The sequence below is a fragment of the Zosterops lateralis genome (assembly GCF_965231275.1).
Source record: "Zosterops lateralis genome assembly, chromosome: 14".
Classification (NCBI taxonomy): domain Eukaryota; kingdom Metazoa; phylum Chordata; class Aves; order Passeriformes; family Zosteropidae; genus Zosterops; species Zosterops lateralis.
The window spans coordinates 2,043,519-2,063,943 of record NC_139774.1 but is presented as its reverse complement, the minus strand read 5'-3'; the positions used below and the strand labels follow the sequence as shown (position 1 = coordinate 2,063,943).

Sequence of the window (20,425 nt, the reverse complement as noted above, 5' to 3'; positions counted from 1 at the left end):
AAGCCCTTGGGGCTGAATAGATCAAATCACCAACTTCTGCCACATCCTGGGGAGCTTGGGAGAGAAGTTGCCTTTTTGGGGAGTATTTGGGGTGGTTGTTTGTGTCCAGTGACGGAGCCCACACCAGTCCCCAGCCTGTTTGAGTGGCTTTTGCTCAGCAAACAGCTTGGAGGGAACCACAGGAGCCCAGGAAGAGCCAGACTGTTTTATCTGGCTGCTCATGGCTTGGAGGGGCTGGAGCATGTCCAGGGCAGGGAACAGAGTTGGGGAAGGGGCTGGAGCCCTGGGAGAGGCTGAGGAAGCTGGACAGGGGCTCAGCCTGGAGAAAAGGAGGCTCAGGGGGGACCTTGTGGCTCTGCACAACTCCCTGACAGGAGGGGACAGGCAGGGGGGTCGGGCTCTGCTCCCAGGGAACAGGGACAGGAGGAGAGGGAATGGCCTCAGGCTGGGCCAGGGGAGGTGAAGATTGGGTATTAGGGAAAATTTCTTCACTGGAAGGGTGGTCAGGTGTTGGAACAGATGACCAGGGCAGTGGTGGAGTCTCTGTCCCTGAAGGGATTTAAAAGTTGTGCAGATGTGGCACCTGGGGCTTGGCTTAGTGCTGGAATTGTCAGTGCTCGGTTAATGGTGGGACCTGATGATCTCAGAGGACTTTTCCAACCTAGCAATTCTGTGATTTGATTACTGGGGTTTCCTATCAACCCTGCAGACAAAACACTCCTTTTAAAGGACTAAGAGACTGCTCAGAGCCTGGCTTTGCTCTGAGCACGGGCTGCAGCCTTGTAGTGCGATTTTGGAGTGGATTTGGGTTGCTGGGGCAGGCAGGAGCTGTTTTAATGCTGGGAGCAGGACTTGCCCATGGATAACTCCTCTCCCTCCCCCTCTTCCTGCAGAGCTGATCTGATCTTGGAATTGGAAGCTGAAGGTTTTTGTAGAGAGTCATCCTGTCCCACCCCACCTCCCCTTCCACAGAGGACCACAGAGCTGATCCTCTCTGCCACCTGTGAGCACTCCTGCTGGCAGGGTCCACCCTTTTGTCTATTAACAGCCCAAATCTCAGCAGATTCAGTATTTGGGCTTCTTTCCACATCGTGCTGCCCTTTTAAACTGAATATTTCCTTCCCTTATGGACCATTCTGGGCCAATAATCCCTTTATCTGCATTTGTCATGGCCCTTGAAGCCTGAACCCTCCAGATCCTGCCAAGTGGGACAAAAGCTGTAAAGTCCTTTGCAGAGGAAAGGAAATATCCAGGTGATGGGATGTGTTTCTCATTGTGGAAAGCCCCCAGAATATCAGGAGTTTCATCACCAGTTTTATGTATAGAAAAGCTATTTTAGGTAATTTAACAGGTGCTACTTGTGTTAGTTTAATTTTCCTCTCTCCATCTGCTTCCTGCGCAGCTGAGCACGTGCCATGGCCGGCTGCAGAGATGGATCTGAAAAATAGTCACAACAACCTTTCCAAAGAATTTCTCAAAATATCCTTCCTGGCATGTCTGGGACACGGGTGGTGGCAGGATGGCCCGGGGGAAATAATTGCTGCTCTGGGCTCTGTCTCCTTCAGGAGAGTTAGAAGAGTTTCAGGGAGAGGGGACACTGCCCTGGCCCCACTTTTAGGAACATTGTGGGCTTTTGTTCTGCCTTCATCCAGCCAAGCAGCAATCCAGCAGCTCCACAGGCTGGAAGTGAAGGCTCTCCAGTGCTTTGGGAGGCTGGAGATCTTTCCCCCCCGCCCCCCCCCCCCCCCCTCACGCTGCCTTGCTAGCATTTTCAATTGCGTCTTTGCAAAGTCATGATCTTAGAGCTGGGCTTCATCCAGGCTCCCTCCAGGCCTTGTAATTGCATTACAGAAGTGGCCGGGAATGTGCGGAGCCGAGAGAATGTGGGGGAAGGGCCGGCAGCATCCCCTGTCAGAGAAGGGAAATTGTGGCCATTCTGGAGCTGATCCCATTTTTTCGGGAGGCTGGGGGAAGGTGGTGGGCTCAGGGATGATGGCGTGGGAATTAGGACAGAGGGGCGCTTGCCCGGGGCTGTGTCCCCAGGCGCGGGGGCTGTGTCCCCAAACGCGGGGCTGTGTCCCCAGGCGCGGGGCTGTGTCCCCAGGCACGGGGCTGTGTCCCCAGGCACGGGGGCTGTGTCCCCAAACGCGGGGCTGTGTCCCCAGGCACGGGGGCTGTGTCCCCAAACGCGGGGCTCTGTCCCCTTGCGCGGGGGCTGTGTCCCCAGGCGCGGGACTCTGTCCCCAGGCGCGGGGCTGTGTCCCCAGGCACGGGGGCTGTGTCCCCAGGCACGGGGGCTGTGTCCCCAAACGCGGGGCTGTGTCCCCAGGCACGGGGGCTGTGTCCCCAAACGCGGGGCTCTGTCCCCAGGCACGGGGCTGTGTCCCCGCACGCCTCGAGCACAGCGGAGGCTCAGCACCGGCAGGGAAGGATCTGCTCCCTCTCACTTGTCACTTTGCCAGCCTGGGAATGTTCAGGCTGAGATTTTACTGCTGCTGCTGCCTCCGGCTGGAGCCGCGTGTGGGAGGCAGCGGTGGGGGGGATGGGGAGGAAGCTAGGAGAGAGGAAAGAGGAGGGCAGGGGGGCTTAGGCAGGGGGCAGCCTGCGGCGAGCAGGGACTGCTCGGGAATGCGGATGGAGGAATGGGCTTGGAGATACCCCTGGCCCCGGGAGCTGGGTGGGGAGGGGAGGTGCTGCCCTTCCCTGGGTGCTGCCTGAGGGAAAGTGGGAGCAGCATCCGGGGCTGGCGTGTAAATGGGAGTGAAAGGAGAAGAGGCCGGGAGGAGAAGTGAATCCCAGTCACATCCCCTTGCCCGCGGTGGGGAAGCCCGGGAGCAGCCGGGCTGGGAGAGGTCCTGGCTGGGAGAGGGCGCTGCCATAGGAGCCAGAAAGCCCCAAATAAGAGAGGAGAGAGGATGCTGAGGGTGTCCCGGGAAAATCGCCAGCCCAAGCACTGCCCACAGCCCTGCCAGAGCCTCAGAGTGTCGAGGTCTCGTCCTCGGGGCACTGAGCTGCCCTCTCCACCCCCTGGGGCTTTGACAGCACTGCTCTGGCACGAATAAACTTTTCCAGTTTGGTGTGGCGCTGCTGTGACTCGTGTTTCCAGCTGCAGAGCAAGGAAAACAATTTTTCAGGAATCCATCGGGCGACTGTGCAAATAAATGTTTGCGAGGCCTTTGGCTGCCATAGTGATGAGCTCCATGGCAACCCCGCAAGGAAATGAATAATTCTGTGCTCGAAGTGGAATAATTTTATGCTGGAAGTGGAAGATAAAAAGGGACCTGATGGCTGAGGGTGCTGCAAATTAGCTGATGAGCAAAGCACCCAAGTGCCCTCCTGGTGCGGGTGCTTGTGGAAGCTCTGGGTAATGGGGCAGTGTTGGGATGCAGATGGATGCAGTGGGGCTGTGGCAGGGCTGCCAGAAAACCCTTTTGTCACACGATTTCCATGTGGCCAGATTCACGGAAGGCAGCTCCAGGTCGTGCACAGGCTGTACCTGCCCCTCCTGACACAGCACCTGGCCTGTGCTCTGTGTCCCCTACGCCCTGAGCCTCTGAAGATGCTGCACCCCCGGGTTTGTCTCAAACGTGGCTTTGATTCCTTCTCTCCAGCTCTAGCTACGCTGGAAGCATTCCCGAAAATGAAAGCCAGCTCTTTTCTGAGCTTTGAAGTGTGGAGTAGAGCTGAACAGAGTAAAAAAAAAAAAAAAAAAAAAAAAAAAAAAGAAACACCCTATCCTATGGGGGATGGGTTTTTAAAAAAACACCCTATTGAATCAACATCATTTGTATTAAAACCAGCGAGTCCTTGGAGTATTTCTATAGGAATCAGCCCTCCCATTCCGGGCAAGCTCCCTGCAGCACCATCCAAAGCTGTGGATGAGTGGGGAGCAGTGGCAAGGGGGGGCCCCGGGGTGTGCCCACCCCGGGCAGGGGCAGCAGGGCAGGGAAGCTGCTCATTGTTGAGTCAGTGATTCACAGCTGTGACTCACAGCCCCATCCTATAGCCGTGGAAGACAGCCAGGTCTGGCCATCAGCTGTGTGCATTCTCCACTTGAGGAGTTATTTTTGGATGTTTTTAGATTACAGCCTTTGGGGTTTTGTTTTGTTTTTTTTTTTTCTATGCTTCTGAATTCTGGATGATTGCACTGCAAGTAATTGAGACACTTGAATTTCCTGCTTAGAGAAGTGAGTTCAATACCTTCGTATTTTGCAATGCTAAGGCATTTCTAAAATAGCTTTTCTACGTGGCTTCATGAGGAGCAGGCACGCAGCTTTGGGGCTCTTTGTGTGAAATTCAGGGACGCTGGGTGCAGTAAGGGTGAAAAAAAGGACATAGGGGGTGTCAGGCTGAACATGGATCACCAGTGCACCCCCTGCTGTGATGGAGACTGACTGGTTTTACTGGTCAGGTTGTAGCCAGCAGGACAGAAGTTACCCTCGATTCCCCTGTGGCACTCACAGATCCACACCTGGACCACTGTGCCCAATTTTGGGCTCCTCACTGCAACAAAAGCAGGGCCATATGAGAGCCATCAAAATGATCTGAGCACTGGAGCCCAAGGCAGGGTGGGAGAGGCTGAGAGCTCCCTTTGCTTGGAAGTGTGGGACCAGGAGCACTGCAGGATCCTTAGGGACCCCTCCAACCCAAACCATTATAGGATTCCATGATTCATGCCCCTCTTCCAGTCTGATTTTGTGATCTCACAGGGAATTAAGGGGATGTAGGGCTTTGGGTGTCCCCAGACAGTGGGGAGATGGAGGGGCTTGTGAGGCTCCTCGCAGGACTTCCTGTGTTTATCTCTCACTAAGTCTACGAGGAAGGAAAAGGGTCTGGAGTGCTGCCCACCCTGAGCTGGCTGGTGATGCACAGTCCTCCTTCCCTGGGTTGTAGTGGTTTTACGTTTGCCGAATTTCTGTTTTGCCAAATTTAGTGTAGTGGTTTCTGTATCTTCTCTCTTTTACCTCTGGGAGATAGGATTTGGGAGAAAAAGATAAAACAGGCTTTAATTTAAAAGTAAACAGACAGATTTTATTAACACACACTAAGGAGGGATAAAAAAAAGAAAATACAAAAAAACCCCAAAAAAAACCCCAAAAAAACCAAATAAAAATTTTAAACCAACCCTTTCTCCCACTACAAACTCTTTATTTCAGAACGATATTTCATTCATCAAAAAAACCAAACTCTGTTATCTTATTACACTGGGACACACAACTCTAAACCAGGAGCTCAAAACAACCTGAGCAAGATCCGGGTTTCCTGGTACAGCCTCTCCCCTCGGGCCGTGCTCTGTGAGGGTTGGGCTGGGCCACTCAGACCCCTCCCAGGCAGCGGGGACTACCCTGACCCTTCCTCTCTCCCTTTCCAACCCATTCCTGGCCAAATCTGGTGCCCAGCGGAGCCAGCTCTCCTGTCTGTGCCTTCATGCAGCCCTGGGGCTGTTGGGGTGGGGAGCTTGGGGGGGTCTGGAGTCCTGGTGCAGGTGAATTTCCCGACCACAGGGCGAGCCTTTCCTTCCGTGCATTCCCACTGTCATGGGACACAGAGGCTTTGACAGGAGGCAGGAGGAATTTCTGTACAGGGAAACCTGAAGGAGTTGCCTGAAGGAGGGGTGGGAGAGGAGAGAAGAGTCTTTTGGGAGGTGGAAAATATGATGGTGGCACTGCCACATCAGAGAGGGAGTTGAACCTGAGCCTCTGATTTCACAACGGGGTTCAAACCACTGGAATACTACATGAAAAAAAAAACCAAAAACAAAACCAAAAAACAAACAAACAAACAAACAAACAAAAAACCCACAAAAAACCCACCCAACCAACCCCCCCCTCCCCCCCCCCAAAAAAAACCCAACCAAACAAAAAACTCCAAAAACCACCCCAAACAAACAAGGAAAAAAACAAACAAGCAAAAACCAACCAACCAAAACAAAACACAAATAAACAACGCCCCCCCCCCGCCCCCAAATCCCAACAAAACAACAACCAACCCAAAATGTATTCGATGCTTTCTTGTGCTTTCCCTCCCCCCATCTCTGGGTACCATCATCATGTTAGGGCAGCTCCCAGAGCCAGGATCAGCGGCTGGGAGGCTCAGGGATGTTTCTGAGCAGCTTTCCTGAAGCCCTGGAAAACCAGGGAACCTCATCTTCCAGCTGGGGGTGGGGCAGGAGCTGCCGGGGTTAACGGGGGCTGAATGGGTTGTGGTTTGCAATGGAGTTCAGGTTCCTAAGTCCTTTATTGGATCTAGCCCGGGGCTCTATTCGCAGCCCTGTTTGTGACATTAACAGGTCACTGCAGCCCCAGGGCTGTCCCCACCTTGTCCTGGCGCGGCACCGAGCGCGGGGCTGGGGACCCGGGGCCGAGGAGTCTCGGCACAACCATCGCGGGGGAATCAATTTGGGAGGCGAGCACGCCTCACTTCTGGCCTTTTGGAAACTGTGCCGCCCCCCACGGCGCCAGGAGGGCTATAAATAACGGCCAGGGCGGCCCGGGATGCGGCAGACAGCAGGTATTTCAGGATGCTGCCGGCAGGGTCGTGCCGGGGCAGTCTCTGCTCCATTAGTGGTTATTTGCATCCTCTAAAGATTAACTGGTGTGAGAACAGCGCCCTGTGCCCCACTGGGGATGGAACAGGCACGGGATGCAGAAGGGGATGGATGGTCCTGTGGTCCTGGCTCAGGTCCTGCACAGCTTGGGACAAACTGCTTGAGACCAGATTTTCTGCAGAGCACCTGGGAGTGCCCACACAGCATTCTTGCAGTCAGATGTTGTGTTTCAAAGGGAGTTTGAACATATATTCAGAATTCCAGATTGTTTTGGGTTGGAAAGAACCTCACAGACCATCTCATCCCACCCCTTGCCATGGGCAGGGACACCTTCCACTGTCCCAGGCTGCTCCAAGCCCTGTCCAACCTGGCCTTGGACACTTCCAGGGATCCAGGGGCAGCCACAGCTGCTCTGGGCACCCTGTGCATAGGGGAGGATTTCATAGGGAGGGTGAAAGCTCATGTGCATTCAAGGCTTCTCTCCTTGCAGAGCTCTGATGCAGCTACGAGGTCACTGTGGCAGGTACAACTTTCAAGACCGTGCCTGTGGGTCCATCCCAATTCCAAAATGTCCATATTGAGCCTGTTCTGTGTGTGGGGGTGCAGGTGGAAGGGTCACTCAGGCAGAGAGTGCCCAGCAGGGCATGAGGAGCCCATCTGCTGCCCAGCCCAGGCACTGAGCTGGCACCAGCCCTGCCTGCACTGGAGCAGGAATTCAGGGGCTGAGAAGGAATCTAGTGTCTGAACAGGATGTTGAGACCTCGGCATGGCTTCAGGATCTGAGCAGGGTGTTGGGGTCTGAGCAGGGTGTTGGGGTCTGAGCAGAGTGTTGGGGTCTGAGCAGGGTGTTGGGGTCTGAGCAGAGTGTTGGGGTCTGGCAGCTCCTGGGTGTAAGGGCTGGGACCCCAGTGGTGGAGGAGGCCAAATCTGTGCCTTGTATCCTGGTGGTTTGAACACTTTCCTGGGAAATGGGGTAAGGTATATTCATGGGAAGGGCTTTCCAACCCCTCATCCTCCCCTATCTCACTTCAGGAGGGCTCTCAGCTGCAAGAGCAGGGCAGCCCTCATCCCAAGGGAGCCAGCACAGGGCCAAGGGGTAAATCCTGGCATTCCAGTGAATGGAAAGGGCTGTGGGTAGTCAGAGCAGTGACTGGAGAGGAGACAGCAGTGATCTGGGTGGTGGGGTTGTTTAGGGACAGAGCAGAGGGGACCCCAGGAAGCTGGTGAGGTGTTTAGGAAGTGTGGAGGCTCTGTCGGGGCCCTGGGAGCACAGCCTTGAGCAGTGAGTGGTGGCTGGGCACAGCTGACACCTGGCAGACATGAAAGCAGGGCTTGTTAGCCTGCACACAGAGTGCTGATTGTGGCCTCGGGCATAAAACCTTCTCAGCCAAAGTCTTTCAGCATCCCCCGAGATTTCCCAGGCAGATCTGTGGTGCTTAGCACCCCCCGCAGCCAAGGGGAACCAAGGCAGATGCCCAGATGCTCCCTGCTCTCCTCTCCCTGCTGCTCCAGCCTCCCCAGGACTGATCTTGGACTCTTTTGAGAGCAAGTTCTGTGGTGCCAGGCAGCTGCTCCCAAATCCAAATGATGACCCCAAATCCAAAACCATGGGGTTTTCTCACTATCCATCACATGAACGAAGCTGCAGAATGGAGTTGTAACCTGAAAGAGCTTGAAAGGAGTATCCACTCACAGCCTGCAAAAGGGCCTGTTCATACAAGGGTGCATATGCACCTCTGGGGCTTTAGTTTTTATGATATTACATTGTAATTTTGGCAATGGATTACATTATATCCCATGGCAGGGAGTTGGAATTAGATGATCTTCAAGTACTCCTCTGACCCAAACCATTCTGTGATTCCATATTGGTGGGATTTTGAGGAGATGAGAAGCTTGGCTCTAGCCTCTGAAGGCAGCAGGAGTTTGGAGGATGTTGCTGGAAGCACCATTGAGTCTCCACATGCTTTTGGTGGTTATTCTTCAAGAGCCTGGTGAGGGATGGATACCTCTGAAGGGCTCTTGGCTCCTGAGTGCTATTTAATAAAAGGATTCAAAGCATGCACTGGTCCAGCCCACTCCTCCTGACTGGAGTAACTTGCTGTTTGTTTTCTTTTCCCACAGCTCCCAGAATGGAGAGGAAGCTGGAGCCTGGCCCAACAACCAGTTTGACACAGAGATGCTCCAAGCCATGATCCTGGCTTCAGCCAACGGTTGGTGTCCATCACTCCTGGGAAAACCCTGACTCCTGCTCTCGGGTTCATGCTGATAGATAAGATGCTGTGGGACTGATTTATCTGGGTTAGCTGGGCTGACTGCAAAAGCTCTGCTTCCACAGATCCCAAAACTGGTGGAGAAGCCCTGGTGTCCCTGCAGAGAGAGGCGTCAGGAAGGATCCAGGCAGAGGAGACACCTGGTTCCTGTAGACAGGGACACCTCTTCCACACAAACTCTGTTTACTTTGCACTGAAACACCATCTGGCTGTGCTGTGGTTGTGTTACATGAAAGAGCCAGTCTGGTGATGCTTTATAAACTACTTGGTTCCAGAAAGTCACAGTAAATTAAACTTGCTGTAAGGTGAGGAGGAAGGAGGGCTGGAAGTTTGTATGTGGCTGGAGGCTGGACCAGGGAAACAGCAAATGCCTGACTCAGTATTCCCAACAAACCTCATATGCAGAGGAGCTCCCCAAGTCCCTCTGCTGAGCAATGGACTTGCCAAGGTTTCTCCCACTGGCTGCTGCCTCCTTGCAGTTGTATTCACAGGAGGGTGGTCTGGGGTCATTTTGGGTTGGTTTGTTCTGGTTTATGGCAATGCAGAAGCCTTGGGCAGGGAGGGATGTTCCCACACACCCACAATCTCTGTGGCTTTGCAGAAAACAGGGACAATTATCACTCTGGGCAGCACTATGGATAAAGAGCCTGGTTTTTATAGAGCCTTTATTTATAAATACCTCCAAGTCTTTCCCCCCTCAATTTAAAAATAGAAGCACAGCCATAGCACCCTGTGCAAAATGCTTAGGATGTTTCCTTTGAGTTGTTTGGGAGGGAAGGAATCTGAGGGAGGAGGAATGGCTTTGGTGTTGCTTTCTTGGAAAGCTGCTGCAGCTGAACCGTGCTGCTCTGCAGACATCAGGAGACAGCTGCCTTGGCTGGGGAGGGGGCGAAGGTCTGGGCCAAGGGAGTTGTTTACACTCGAGAGAAAGAAACAACGTGAAAATGTGTCTTTGCTCTGAAAAACGGCCACGGAAAAATAGCCCTTGGGGTTGCATGTGGTTATCGTCACCCAGTGTCTCCAAATCCGGTTTCCTTGCTGGTAAATAAAGCTGTTTTTCTGGCTGCTGCTCCAGCAATCCCCAGGATCAGAGCTAAGCGGGTCCCTTCCAGGTTAAGCACCGACTTCTATGGAGCCCCGGGCCCTATTGCAGCAAATCTCCCCGAATCCCCGAGTCTCTACCAGCCCTGACCTCTCCCACGGCTCCCGTCCGCTCAGGGGGTTGATGGAAATCAAATCCCTCCTGCAGATAATGGCTTTCCCTTATCCATCCTTTTCAGGCCCTTTCTGTGCTGGGTGTGTGGATGGGGACACAGCACAAGTTTTTTCCTCCAGCACAGTGTTTTTGTGTCACCCTTGTTCTCTGTGCCCCGTTTCTGCTCTCCCGTTCAGCCAATAGTGTTGATTGCAGCAAGCTTTGATTAGGGGCAGTGTTAATTGCCCATTAAGCTTTGTGCTACTCATCCCTGGGTGTGATTTCCTGAGGGTTTAAATAATCTTTATCTTTCAGTGTCATCCACTGAGCTCTGTTTGAGCCCAGAGGTGACAGGTGGGACACAGTGACACAGGTGATGCCTTGGATACATCCTTACCCCGGACCAGAGGTTTTCCTTGGCTGGAGGCAGCAGCAGCCGTGCCAGGCCAAGCCTGCACCATCCAGTCCTTTGAGGATTAAATCCTTTTCCCAATGGTTAAATTGCCATTGCAGGTCAGAGTATCTGGGGACCTGATTTTCCCCCCTGCGGTGTGGCCTTGCTGTAGGGTTCTGTCTCTTTTCCCAGCCATCCTTCCTCTGGGTCTTCCTGCCTTGCAACACGGAACAATATGAAAAACACTAAAATATACAAGCTACACAGGGGCCAGGGCATTGGCCACAAAAAAAGGTGACAAATTATACTGTATCAGAAGCAGTTAAAAGTGATTACAAACTGTACAATATCAAAATCGTTGTGATTAATAATAATTTGCAAAAGCCAATACATAATAGCAAAAGCCAACGATGACACAGTTATTTATAACACAGCCATCCTTCCTCTGGATCTTCCTGCCTTGCAACTGGGAACAATAAGAAAAACCAGTGTTTCCAGTGATCTGAATGGGCAGAGGCAGCTGCTGGGACAGCCTGAGGAGCACAGATGCTCCAGGACACCAGACACTCAAGGGCAGACATCCTGTCCTTAAAATACTCTGGCTCTCAGGAGAATTTAGAGAGGTGCCATGGGATGGTGGGAGAGCAGACGGAAAGGCAGCCCGGGGATGTCCCTGTCCCCCCAGGCAGGGGCAGACACGCTAAATTGGGTCCCCTGAAAGCCTGACCAGCAGCTGCAGCCACACGTGCTCTGGGGCTGCCCCCGTCCTCCCCTCTGCCCACAGGGGCGATGGGGCCCCTCACTGGTTATTTTTGCTGAAGCCCAAATTCTTGTTTTCCTCCTCAGGACCGTTTGGGATAATGACAGGCTGCTGGTACAGGCCAAGCGTGACCTTTCCAGTAACGAGAGCTCAAGTCCTTGGCTTGGCAAGAGCACCTCGGTGCCCATTTAGAACCCTCTATTGTTCCTGTTCTCTCTTCTTTTCAGCCTTAATGTCAGTGTTACCTAGAAACAGCCGGTTGCCCTTACCCGGGGCTGACTGGCAGGCTGGGAACTTCACCAGTGCCCTTTTCTCCCTGGTGGAAGCTGTGCTGAGACTGCAAATTAATTCATGGGGACCTGGGAGGTGCTGGCACCCCCAGCCCTTCACTGCTTAGAGCCATGGGATGTCCCCAGAGGGACACATGGCAGCAATACCCTGGGAAGAGAAGGTGCCCAAGTCCACCCAGCCTCTCACTGGGCTGACTCCAGCTGGGACAGTCCAGAAAAATCAATTTTCCCATGGGTGGAGGCTGTAGTCCACCTGTGAGATGGTCCCTGCACATCTCCAGTCATCCCATCCCATGGGGATAATTTCCAACACCTCGATGAGTAGGGGCTTGAGTTGGTTGCTAATGAAATAAGCTGCTGCTTAGGCAAGTGAGGATTAGCAATAAATATCACTAATTACAGACACATCTTCCCAGCACAAGGTCCTCCAAGCCCTGCTAGGTCTGGAACCCATTCTGTGGGGACTCTGGAAGAATTCTCCTGCGGTGAATGCTTCCAGAGCAGGAAGTGAAAGGCATTTCCCCACAGGGTCACTGTGTTTTCTCACCACGGCCCCTGCCCCAGTGCACAATATCATGTCTGTTTTCAGCCTTGCTGTGTTTTCCTCCCTGCCTGATCCAACAGAGCAGCTGCAACTTTTCAAACTGCAGTTGCTTCATCCTTCCGACCCCTGCAAAGGGAATGTGTACACAGCCATATTTCAGGGGTTGGTGGGATGTGGTCCAGCTTTTTGTCCAGCTTTCTGGCTGCCTTGGCCACCTCCATCTGCTCAGGCAACGCAGAGGCATAAACAGAGCTGCTCTGGAGTGAGGAGAAACGTGAGCAGACCAGCCCACCACCTCTGCTCATTGTTTTTCTTTGTTCTCGCGACCTCTCTGCCTGTGAAAGGAAGGAGCAGCACTCCTGGGCTCTGCCTTGCTCCAGCTGGGTGTCTCCATCCTCCAGGAGAGCCTGGCCCCAGCCATGAGCATGGGGCAGTTAAAGGCTGAGATGGGAGCCACAGTCTCTCGTACAAAGGCTGAGTTTCAGCGAACCATTTCTGTGCAAGAATCCCACCCTGAGCCGTGCACAGGCAGCTGCACTGGAGCAGACCGTGCAGCAGCTCATGGCAACAGCATCACTTGAGCCCTGCCATCCCCCCGTGCTCATTTCTCTCCATCTGCTCTCCAGCATCCAGCAGACCCCCGGCATCCCGGGGGGGGGCTTGTGCCCCTCCCCACTCCTCGCTCCGTGGCGGAGCTTTGCATAGCGACAGGAATGAATTTGCCTTCCCCTCCCCCTGCTCCCAGATCTGGACCATCAGACACGCTCTGGCATTGATTTCCTTCGTGCTCGGCTTCCTAGAGCCATTTTGCGGTATTGCAGGGGAGGGGTTTTCTTTCTCGTCTCCTGTGTCGTGCTCTCTGAACAAACCTGGCTGGAGAAAAATACCGCGGGCAGGGTTTTAAATGCGGCGGAAAAATAAATAGATATTGGATTTCCTTTAATGCATCACTAATGGTGTGACTGCACAATATGTTTGTAATGGGCAGTTTCGGGGAGGGGGGTGTGGCTCTGTGCCAGGCTGCCCAGCACAGCCCTGTGGGGAGCTGAAGGGTGATGTCGGTTCGGGTTTGATACTCTGTGGGGCTGCTGGGGCTTGCGATGAGGGTCTCCAGCTGGCTTTAACATCCTGCCCTTCTCTTTTCCCCCTTCCCCGGCGTTCCCCACAGAAGCTGCTGACGGTAACTCGACCCTGGGCGGCGGCAATGGCACGATGGGGCTGAGCGCTCGCTACGGCCCCCAGTTCACCCTGCAGCACGTCCCCGACTACCGGCAGAACGTCTACATCCCGGGCAGCAATGCCACCCTCACCAACGCCGCCGGCAAGCGCGACGCCAAGAACGCCGCCCCCGCCGGAGGCAACAAGAAGAAATCCGGGAAGAAGGAGAAGAAGTAGTGAAGAAGAGAAAGGAGACCTTAGAGCTACAGGGCAGCCGGCTCCAGCACTCCCCCAAAACCACAGCCCAGGCCGGAGGACGAATGTGATTTTTTTTGTGGTGCAAAAGTAGGAAATGCTGCGAATGTATCTCGTCATCATCAGAGCTGAGAGCAGGGGCTCGCTGCTCTCAGGTCTCATGATGAAAATCAATCCAGAATCTAAACCGAACACAAACAAGTGCCCTGTGAATAATGTTTTATACAATCCCTCGGGTATTCGAATATGCAAGGGTGGAAGGTCTTTTGCCATGTCTTTGGATCCGATTTTCTCCCAGGTAGTCCGAGAAAGGCACAAGGCTTGTGCTCGGCTTTGCCCAGTGTAAATAATTTTAATGTGGATCTTTTAATTTATAGCCCTTCAACTATTTTTTGGAAAGGAAATGGAAGTCCTTAGCTTAGAGCCCATGCTACAGTTCTTTGCTCTTAAATTTTCCATTCGTAAAATTCACCCCCAGTCAATGGTAGAGATGGATTTTGGAGTTTGGAAGTTGGTAGGGAGTGCTTCAGTTCCTGCTTACCTGTCATTTGGTAAAAAAAAAAAAAAAAAAGTGTTTATATTGCATGAGTCAAAGGGAATATGGCAAAGCTGCATCCTAAACATTTGTTTTGTTTTGTTTCATTTTAAAGTGTAACCACTAATGGCCTGAAATATGATAAGGAAAAAGCCCTCCTGCTGTGTGAGAGGCAGGGAATTCTAAGAGGAGCATGCCGAGGTGTGCGGCAGCTGCCCCGGCGGTTCTAGGGGTCTCCGAAGAGCAGACACATCTCAAACCTTCTTTGCAGTAAATATTTATATGTACAGTCGATGTTCTTATGGAATTAAGGCTAAGAGAGCGTCGCTCCCCTGCGGCCAGGCCTGGCCAGGTCCCCGCCCAGGGGACACGGGGACAACGTTTCACTGTCTGCACACGGTGTCTGCATGCACGTCCCTCACCTCACACCTGCACTAGCGCAGTAGCTCCACGGACCCGCACAAGTCCTCGCATGCCCACGCGGGGTGACCACGCCGGCAGCCCCTGGGGCTGCCCTGGGGAAGGGGTGGGAGGGGGTGGGATGGCTCAGGCAGGCTGGGGAAACTCATTATTGCTTCTAGTTCGGGCCCCAAAGGCTGTTTGGGGTGGTCGGGCGGTTCTACGAGGTGATTCCTGCCCCAAGGGGTGGGATCCGCGGAGCTGCCGGTGCATGGCTTTGGTGCAGAGTTGGTGACTGAGTAAGTGATGGTTGTTTTGGTGGCGTTTGGGGACCAGATCCAGACAAGGGACCCAAGAGCAGGGGGTGATGCTGCAAATTGGGGGTAATAATTGGGGGAGTGTCACATGGGACCATGTTGGGCCAGCCCGGAGGAGGTGATGCTCTTGCTGGCTTTGGGCTTTGTACCCTGTGGAGACAATTAAAGGATGAGGATTAGCATTTCTCCATGTGCCCATCACCAAAGCACCAGGCCACCCTCCCATAGCAGAGCAGCTCTGAGCCCCCGGGGGAGGCAGATGGGGCCTTTGTGTAGCCAGAGCCAGGAGAAGAGCTGTGGTGTGCCCAGGAAGGGGCCACACCGAGTTTCCCAGGGGAGTGTGTGTTGTTTTTTTTCCTTTTTTAATCACTAACACGTAACTCACCCGAGCAGATCCAGCCCTTTCAGCCAGGCTCTCCCCACCCCTGCCCCCTCCCCAAACCCAGGGCAGCAGGAGTATCCTCCGTGTTTCATCCGGATCCAGCCACCTCCAGCACTGGCTGCACTGGGAGCGGTTCCCACCCTGTCCCCTGCAGCTGCCACCTGCTCCCCCCCTCTAGAAATGCTGTAGCTGAATCGTAGTCTTTATATTTTCTTTTTAATCTGCAATCTGAGGTAGCGTAGTGAGTGTTGTGTATTTAGTGGCGTGTTATTTTTAATTGCAGTAACTAACTTGTGGACATCAGTATTTTCAATTTTCTCTGTATCTTCTTTCCATGTGGTCTGTGCTCCGAGTGTACGTGAAATGAAACACGTTTGCCCTTTCAATGTGTCTAATATTGAATTATACTTATATATTATATATATGCTTATATCCTTCTTATACCCATATAGACCAATGTCGATGTGTTACACGCAAGTTTTATACTCTAATATTTATATTGCTTTTTTTCTTTGGGAAAAAAAAATAATAAAATGGTTTCTTCTGAATGAATGGTGTTTGTTCTGATGGTAAAAGGGAGGCACAGATGGGGTCTGGCCATGCTGGTGCTGCTGACAGGGAGTGGCTGTGCTTTTGGGGCACCCCCAATCTTGTCCCTCCTAGGCCTGCTCTGTAGCACCCCCATCCTCTGGTCACCCAGGCCTTTGAGTGGAGGGTGACATGGCTGTGGATCATGACTGAGGACACGATGGGGTCAGTAGCTACAGCCCCAAGAGGATCCAGCTGCCCCTCTCCATCACTAGCAGGGATCTGGTCACTGTTGCCCAGTGGAATTCCATCACCCTTCCCTCTCACCAGCAGGAATCCACTCTCCTTTCTGCAGCCCTGGTCTGATTTGCTTTCCGTGGTGTCCCCTCTGTGCACTAGGGGACAGTGGATGGGACATTGTGTTCGGAGCTCCCTGACCAGGACAATCCTCCCGCCCTCTCCCCACAGGGGGTTCCAACACAGGCTGAGGGAAAACATCCCGTGGCTCAGAGTGTCGCAACCCTGGAGGAAAAAATAAGCTGCTGCTGGCCAGATGTGAGGGGGAGGGTGGAAGAGGTGGGGTCAGAACAGTCCCAGGAGACAGACAGACAGACAGACAGAGCCTGGGATTGAGGCTCCAGGTGTGCAGGGCACGGCCCCCATCCCTGTATTCCCATCTGTCCCCACCCTGTGTCTCTGTCCAGGTGCAGCTCTGTGGCCTCCACCTTCTGTCCCCCAAACCCCCCCACCCCCCCCCCCCCAGTTTTGTCCTCACACACAGCGAGCACCCCCTGAGCCCCCCTGCAGACTGACAGACACTTCCCAAATCCCCCAGCGCCCCACAGAGACACCAAACCCCCATCCAGCTGCACAGAGACCCCTGAAAATCCCCTTGCACCTCTCCAAGGGACATCCCTCTCCCCAAATTCCCTTCCATCCCACAGATCCAGCTCTCCCTCCTCCCCTGCTCACATGGGGACAGCCGTGGTCACACACACGTGAGAGGTTCTAACCAGAGCATCCTCCTTTGGGACAGGCGGTCCCAGCCCACAGGGGAGGCCACCGGGCTCAGGGCAGTGACAGGGCAGGGATTTGCAGCTCTGGGGACCCTGTGACACCGTTTCCTCTGCCCCCAGCCCTGGAGCTGCTGTCCCTCCCATGCTGGATCTCCTGGAGTGCACCAGGGACGGCTCCAAGGGGATAGTGGGGATCAATTCCACCGACCCACAGGGTAATGGGAGCAGGGCTGAGCAGGGCTGTCCCCAGCACCTGTCCTAGCCGGGGTGGCCTCATCCCAGGGCACTGGGCATCACTGAATGCTTGGCTGGTGAGGCCACCGGGTGCCCGGAGCTGAGTGCTGAGGGCTGCTGGTGAAGGAACCTGGGATGGTCCGAGCGGGTCCCCAGAGGGGTGACAGTCACCACTGGTGGGAACAAAGAGGCTCCAGAGAGAACTCCAGGGGTGGGTTTGGCCTGAGGAGCCGCAGCCTCCCCGGTGCCCTGAGCCCCGCGGTGTCCCCGTGTCGCAGCTGCGGGTGTTGGTGTCGGGATGGGCGCAAGTGAGAGGGGGAACATCGAGCTTCATCTCATTTCTCTTCTCCCTTGCCCTGAAATTACCCCAGGGCACGGCGAGAGCCAGGAAGGGGAAGCTGCAAACACAGACCTGGCCAATTAGCGCTGATGAAGGAAACGCGGTCAGCCGCGCTAACCGGGGACAGGCGGGAGCGAGAGCGTGTTCAGCGCAGCGTGGAGAGCTGGGGGAATTCCCGAGCTGAGGCGGCGACACGGGGGAGGCCAACACAAACAGAGCTGGAGTCACAGTCCTGACAAAAGGGACACAAAGAGCGTGGCAGGACAGAGCCCCCGGCAGGCGCTGGGGACAGTGACATCGCGGGGCTCATGGCATTGCTCCCGGGAAGGGTGACCCGGCTTTGGGAAGGAGGTCCTGGCGTGGCAGGGAGAGGTACAGGAGGCCTTTCACTGCAGCCATGGTGGGGACTGTGGGACTCTGCCTGGAGTGGGGCTGGGGGTGCCTCTGTGCCCAGTGCTGACTCTGGGGGGGATGAGTGGCTGTCGTCGTCGTCGTCCCCCCCCCCCCCCCCCCGTCCTGGTTTAGGGCAAATTTGGGAGAAAACCCCTGAATAGGGTCCCTCTGGGGAGCAAACCCAAATGGCCCCTCCCCCCAACTGGTCCGGTAAAGAACTTTCTCTGAGAAGAATGGAAAAAACTATTTACTTAACAGACAAAGTGCCCACATGCACAAAGAATGAACAATGTGAAACAATAAAAATCTTTCATTGTTCTGAAATGTGATGGTAAATTCAGAAACTCCTTGCTGTGGGTAGCTCGGCTCAGTCAGTCTCTTGTCAGTCCCTGCAGAGGTCCAGGCCCCGGTGGGCTGCAGGTGAGCTCCTGATGCTCCTCTGGGCTTTTCAGTCCAGAGCACATTTAAATAGTCCCAAGGAAAAGGAAAAAAAAGGTCCAGAGAGCTTTTCTGTCTCAGCTAGCAAAAACTAACTAAGAGCAAAGCAGACTTTTGTCCTGCAGTCTGTCTGACCCTCAGTGAACACCCAGTCTGGAGAAGGAATGTGTAGGAATCAGGCAGCTTTCTGAAAAACAAACTCTGCACTTCTCCCCTGCTGCACTCTCAGAGCCAGTCTTAGAGGTACAGAACACAATATCCAGCACAAACAGAAGAGATGACTGGGGGTACAAGCATCATAATGTCACCCTAGGACACCCCCTCTGAGCAGGTGGGGATTCACCAGCAAACTCTGAGGTGTGCAGCCAGTTCCAGATGGGGCCGTGTGCCTGAGCCAGGGTGTCCGTGCTGGGGTGCTCTGAACATCCTTCAGCAGCCAGAAGGGACCTGGATCTTCCTCCACCCTGGTGCCCTCCTGCTGCTGCTTCTCCCCCTTCTCCATCTCCTTTCCCCACCTCTGGGATCAGCTCAGCACCTCTTCCTCCCCTTCCTGTCATTGTCCCAGGTACAACCATGGTGTGGGGCCAGGGAACCTTCAGACTGCACAGGCAGCAGGGCTGGAAGGTCTTGATGGGGCAGGAACAGGTCACAGAGTGGTGGAGATCCCTTTGTTCCCCCTCTGGGGATTGTCCCCAGCTCAGTTCCTGCTCCTGGCAGAGCTGGAGCACCCAGATGCCACAGGTGCTGGTCCCATGTCACCAACTTGTGGAGCCCTTGTTTGCAGCAGGTGGTGGTTTTTGTTTGTTTTCCCAATTGACCTTGAAAATGAAACCAAAAAACATAAATTAAAAACAACCACAACAACAAAAACTGAAAAAACCCAATCCCTCCAGAAAATAAACTAATCAAAATGACCCAAAAAAATCAAACAAAAATAATTGAGCCAAACCAGTTTTCCATTGGACCTGTGAGCTGACCTGGCCTGTCCCTGGGCCCCAGGGAGGGTTGGGTGGGGAGCTGGAATCTCCATCAGGCTGTTGTGGTCATGGCCTGAGTCCCATCAGCAGCTCCTCCAGTCATTGCTTCACCCAGAAAAGCAGGGGTGATGTGGAAATCACAAAAAAAGCTGAGTTTTCACGGAGCTCTCTCTCACCCCTTCTTTGGGGTCCCCAAAGGCACTGGGGAGGTCACTCTGGGTCTGACACAGACACTGGGAGCTGGAGCCTGCCCAGAGCAGAAGACACCCCTGGGGGCTGGTGGCAGCAGGGGTTTCTCCTCCCATGAATGCCTCACAAGGGACAGCAGCCAATGCCATCAGAAATCGAAGTACTTGGGATACAAAATGTCCAGAAGGGATCCATGGGGGCAGTGGGTGCAAAAGGCCGGATGAGGAGAGAGGATATCCATAGCAGGGGATGTGGTGGGAAAGGCCCCCACAGCCCCTCTGCCCTGCTCCCCTCCAGCCCCCCAAATCCTCTGTGATTTTATTTTCCCTGACACAGCTGGCTCCTCTCACACCTCACATTCCTGGGGGGGAAGTGAGAGGTGTTTCGCCATCCTCCCCGTCCCTTCCTGCTCCATAAATCCACTTCCCGCCGCTGTGATTTATTATTATTTATAACAATAATAAAGCGTGCGTAGACGGAATAAAATTTGCCTTTTGCTGACTGAAACCTCGTGACCACGGGGAAGGAGAGGGCGGAGGGTGGGCCCTGCTGGCCCTTGGCCGGCCCCGTTGGGACTCGGGGGCTGCCAAAGGCTCTTCCCTCACGTGGGGGAGCAGCACCAGCCCTCGGCCACCCTCCGGGCAAAATAGGATGTGGTGGGATTTTGCCCTTTTGCAGCCTGTGTGACCTTGTGGTGGCCTGGGCCATGAGCTGCTGGGAGGGTACTCTGTCTGTCTGTCTGTCTGTCTGTCTGTCTGTCTGTTCGTTCTCCCTGTGGGGCAGAGCCCGTGTCCCAGCAGTGCTGATGGCCGGGTGCCCGAGGAGATCAGTCCCAGGGAAGCAGCGAGAACCTGAGGTCATGGGGCTGGGAAAGGGGAGGGCAGGGAGGAGAGGCAAGGAAGGAGAAAGATGCCAGGAGGGATGAGGGGAAACCAGGCGAAGATTCTGGGCACTGCTGGTAGGACACAGAGGGCTGGAAGGGCTCAGCTCCGGGGGACCCTGCCCTGTGTGTCCTCCACACTCCACTGGAACTCGCTGTGGCCCCTGCAGTGCTGTGGGTGGGACTTGCCAGGGTCACTGTCACCGTCACCGAGGAGAGCCAGCCCATGTGCCTGGTCCCAGGGTGTGCTGCTGCCTCTGCAGGCAGGAACATCCCTCTGCTCCCCAGAACTTCCTGGGGAGTCCCTGGAAGCACAGAGCCAGGCAGAGTTAATGCCCTCATGGACACCTGCAGCCCCCACTAACCACAGAGAGCTGGGGCAAA

The 20,425-nt window shown here is 54.3% G+C and overlaps 1 protein-coding gene across 1 annotated transcript in view; it reads left to right on the top strand.

Annotated features, from left to right (window-relative positions):
* Window positions 1–14,034, top strand: part of LOC310914956 (uncharacterized protein) — a gene marked incomplete at its 5' end in the record, with an annotated part of 94,619 nt that extends 80,585 nt beyond the window's left edge. The window contains 2 exon segments of the mRNA XM_083871473.1: window positions 8,669–8,757; window positions 13,169–14,034. Coding sequence (XP_083727599.1) covers window positions 8,669–8,757; window positions 13,169–13,395 — 316 coding nt within the window. The 3' untranslated portion in view covers window positions 13,396–14,034.
* Between the last annotated feature and the right edge of the window lie 6,391 nt (window positions 14,035–20,425).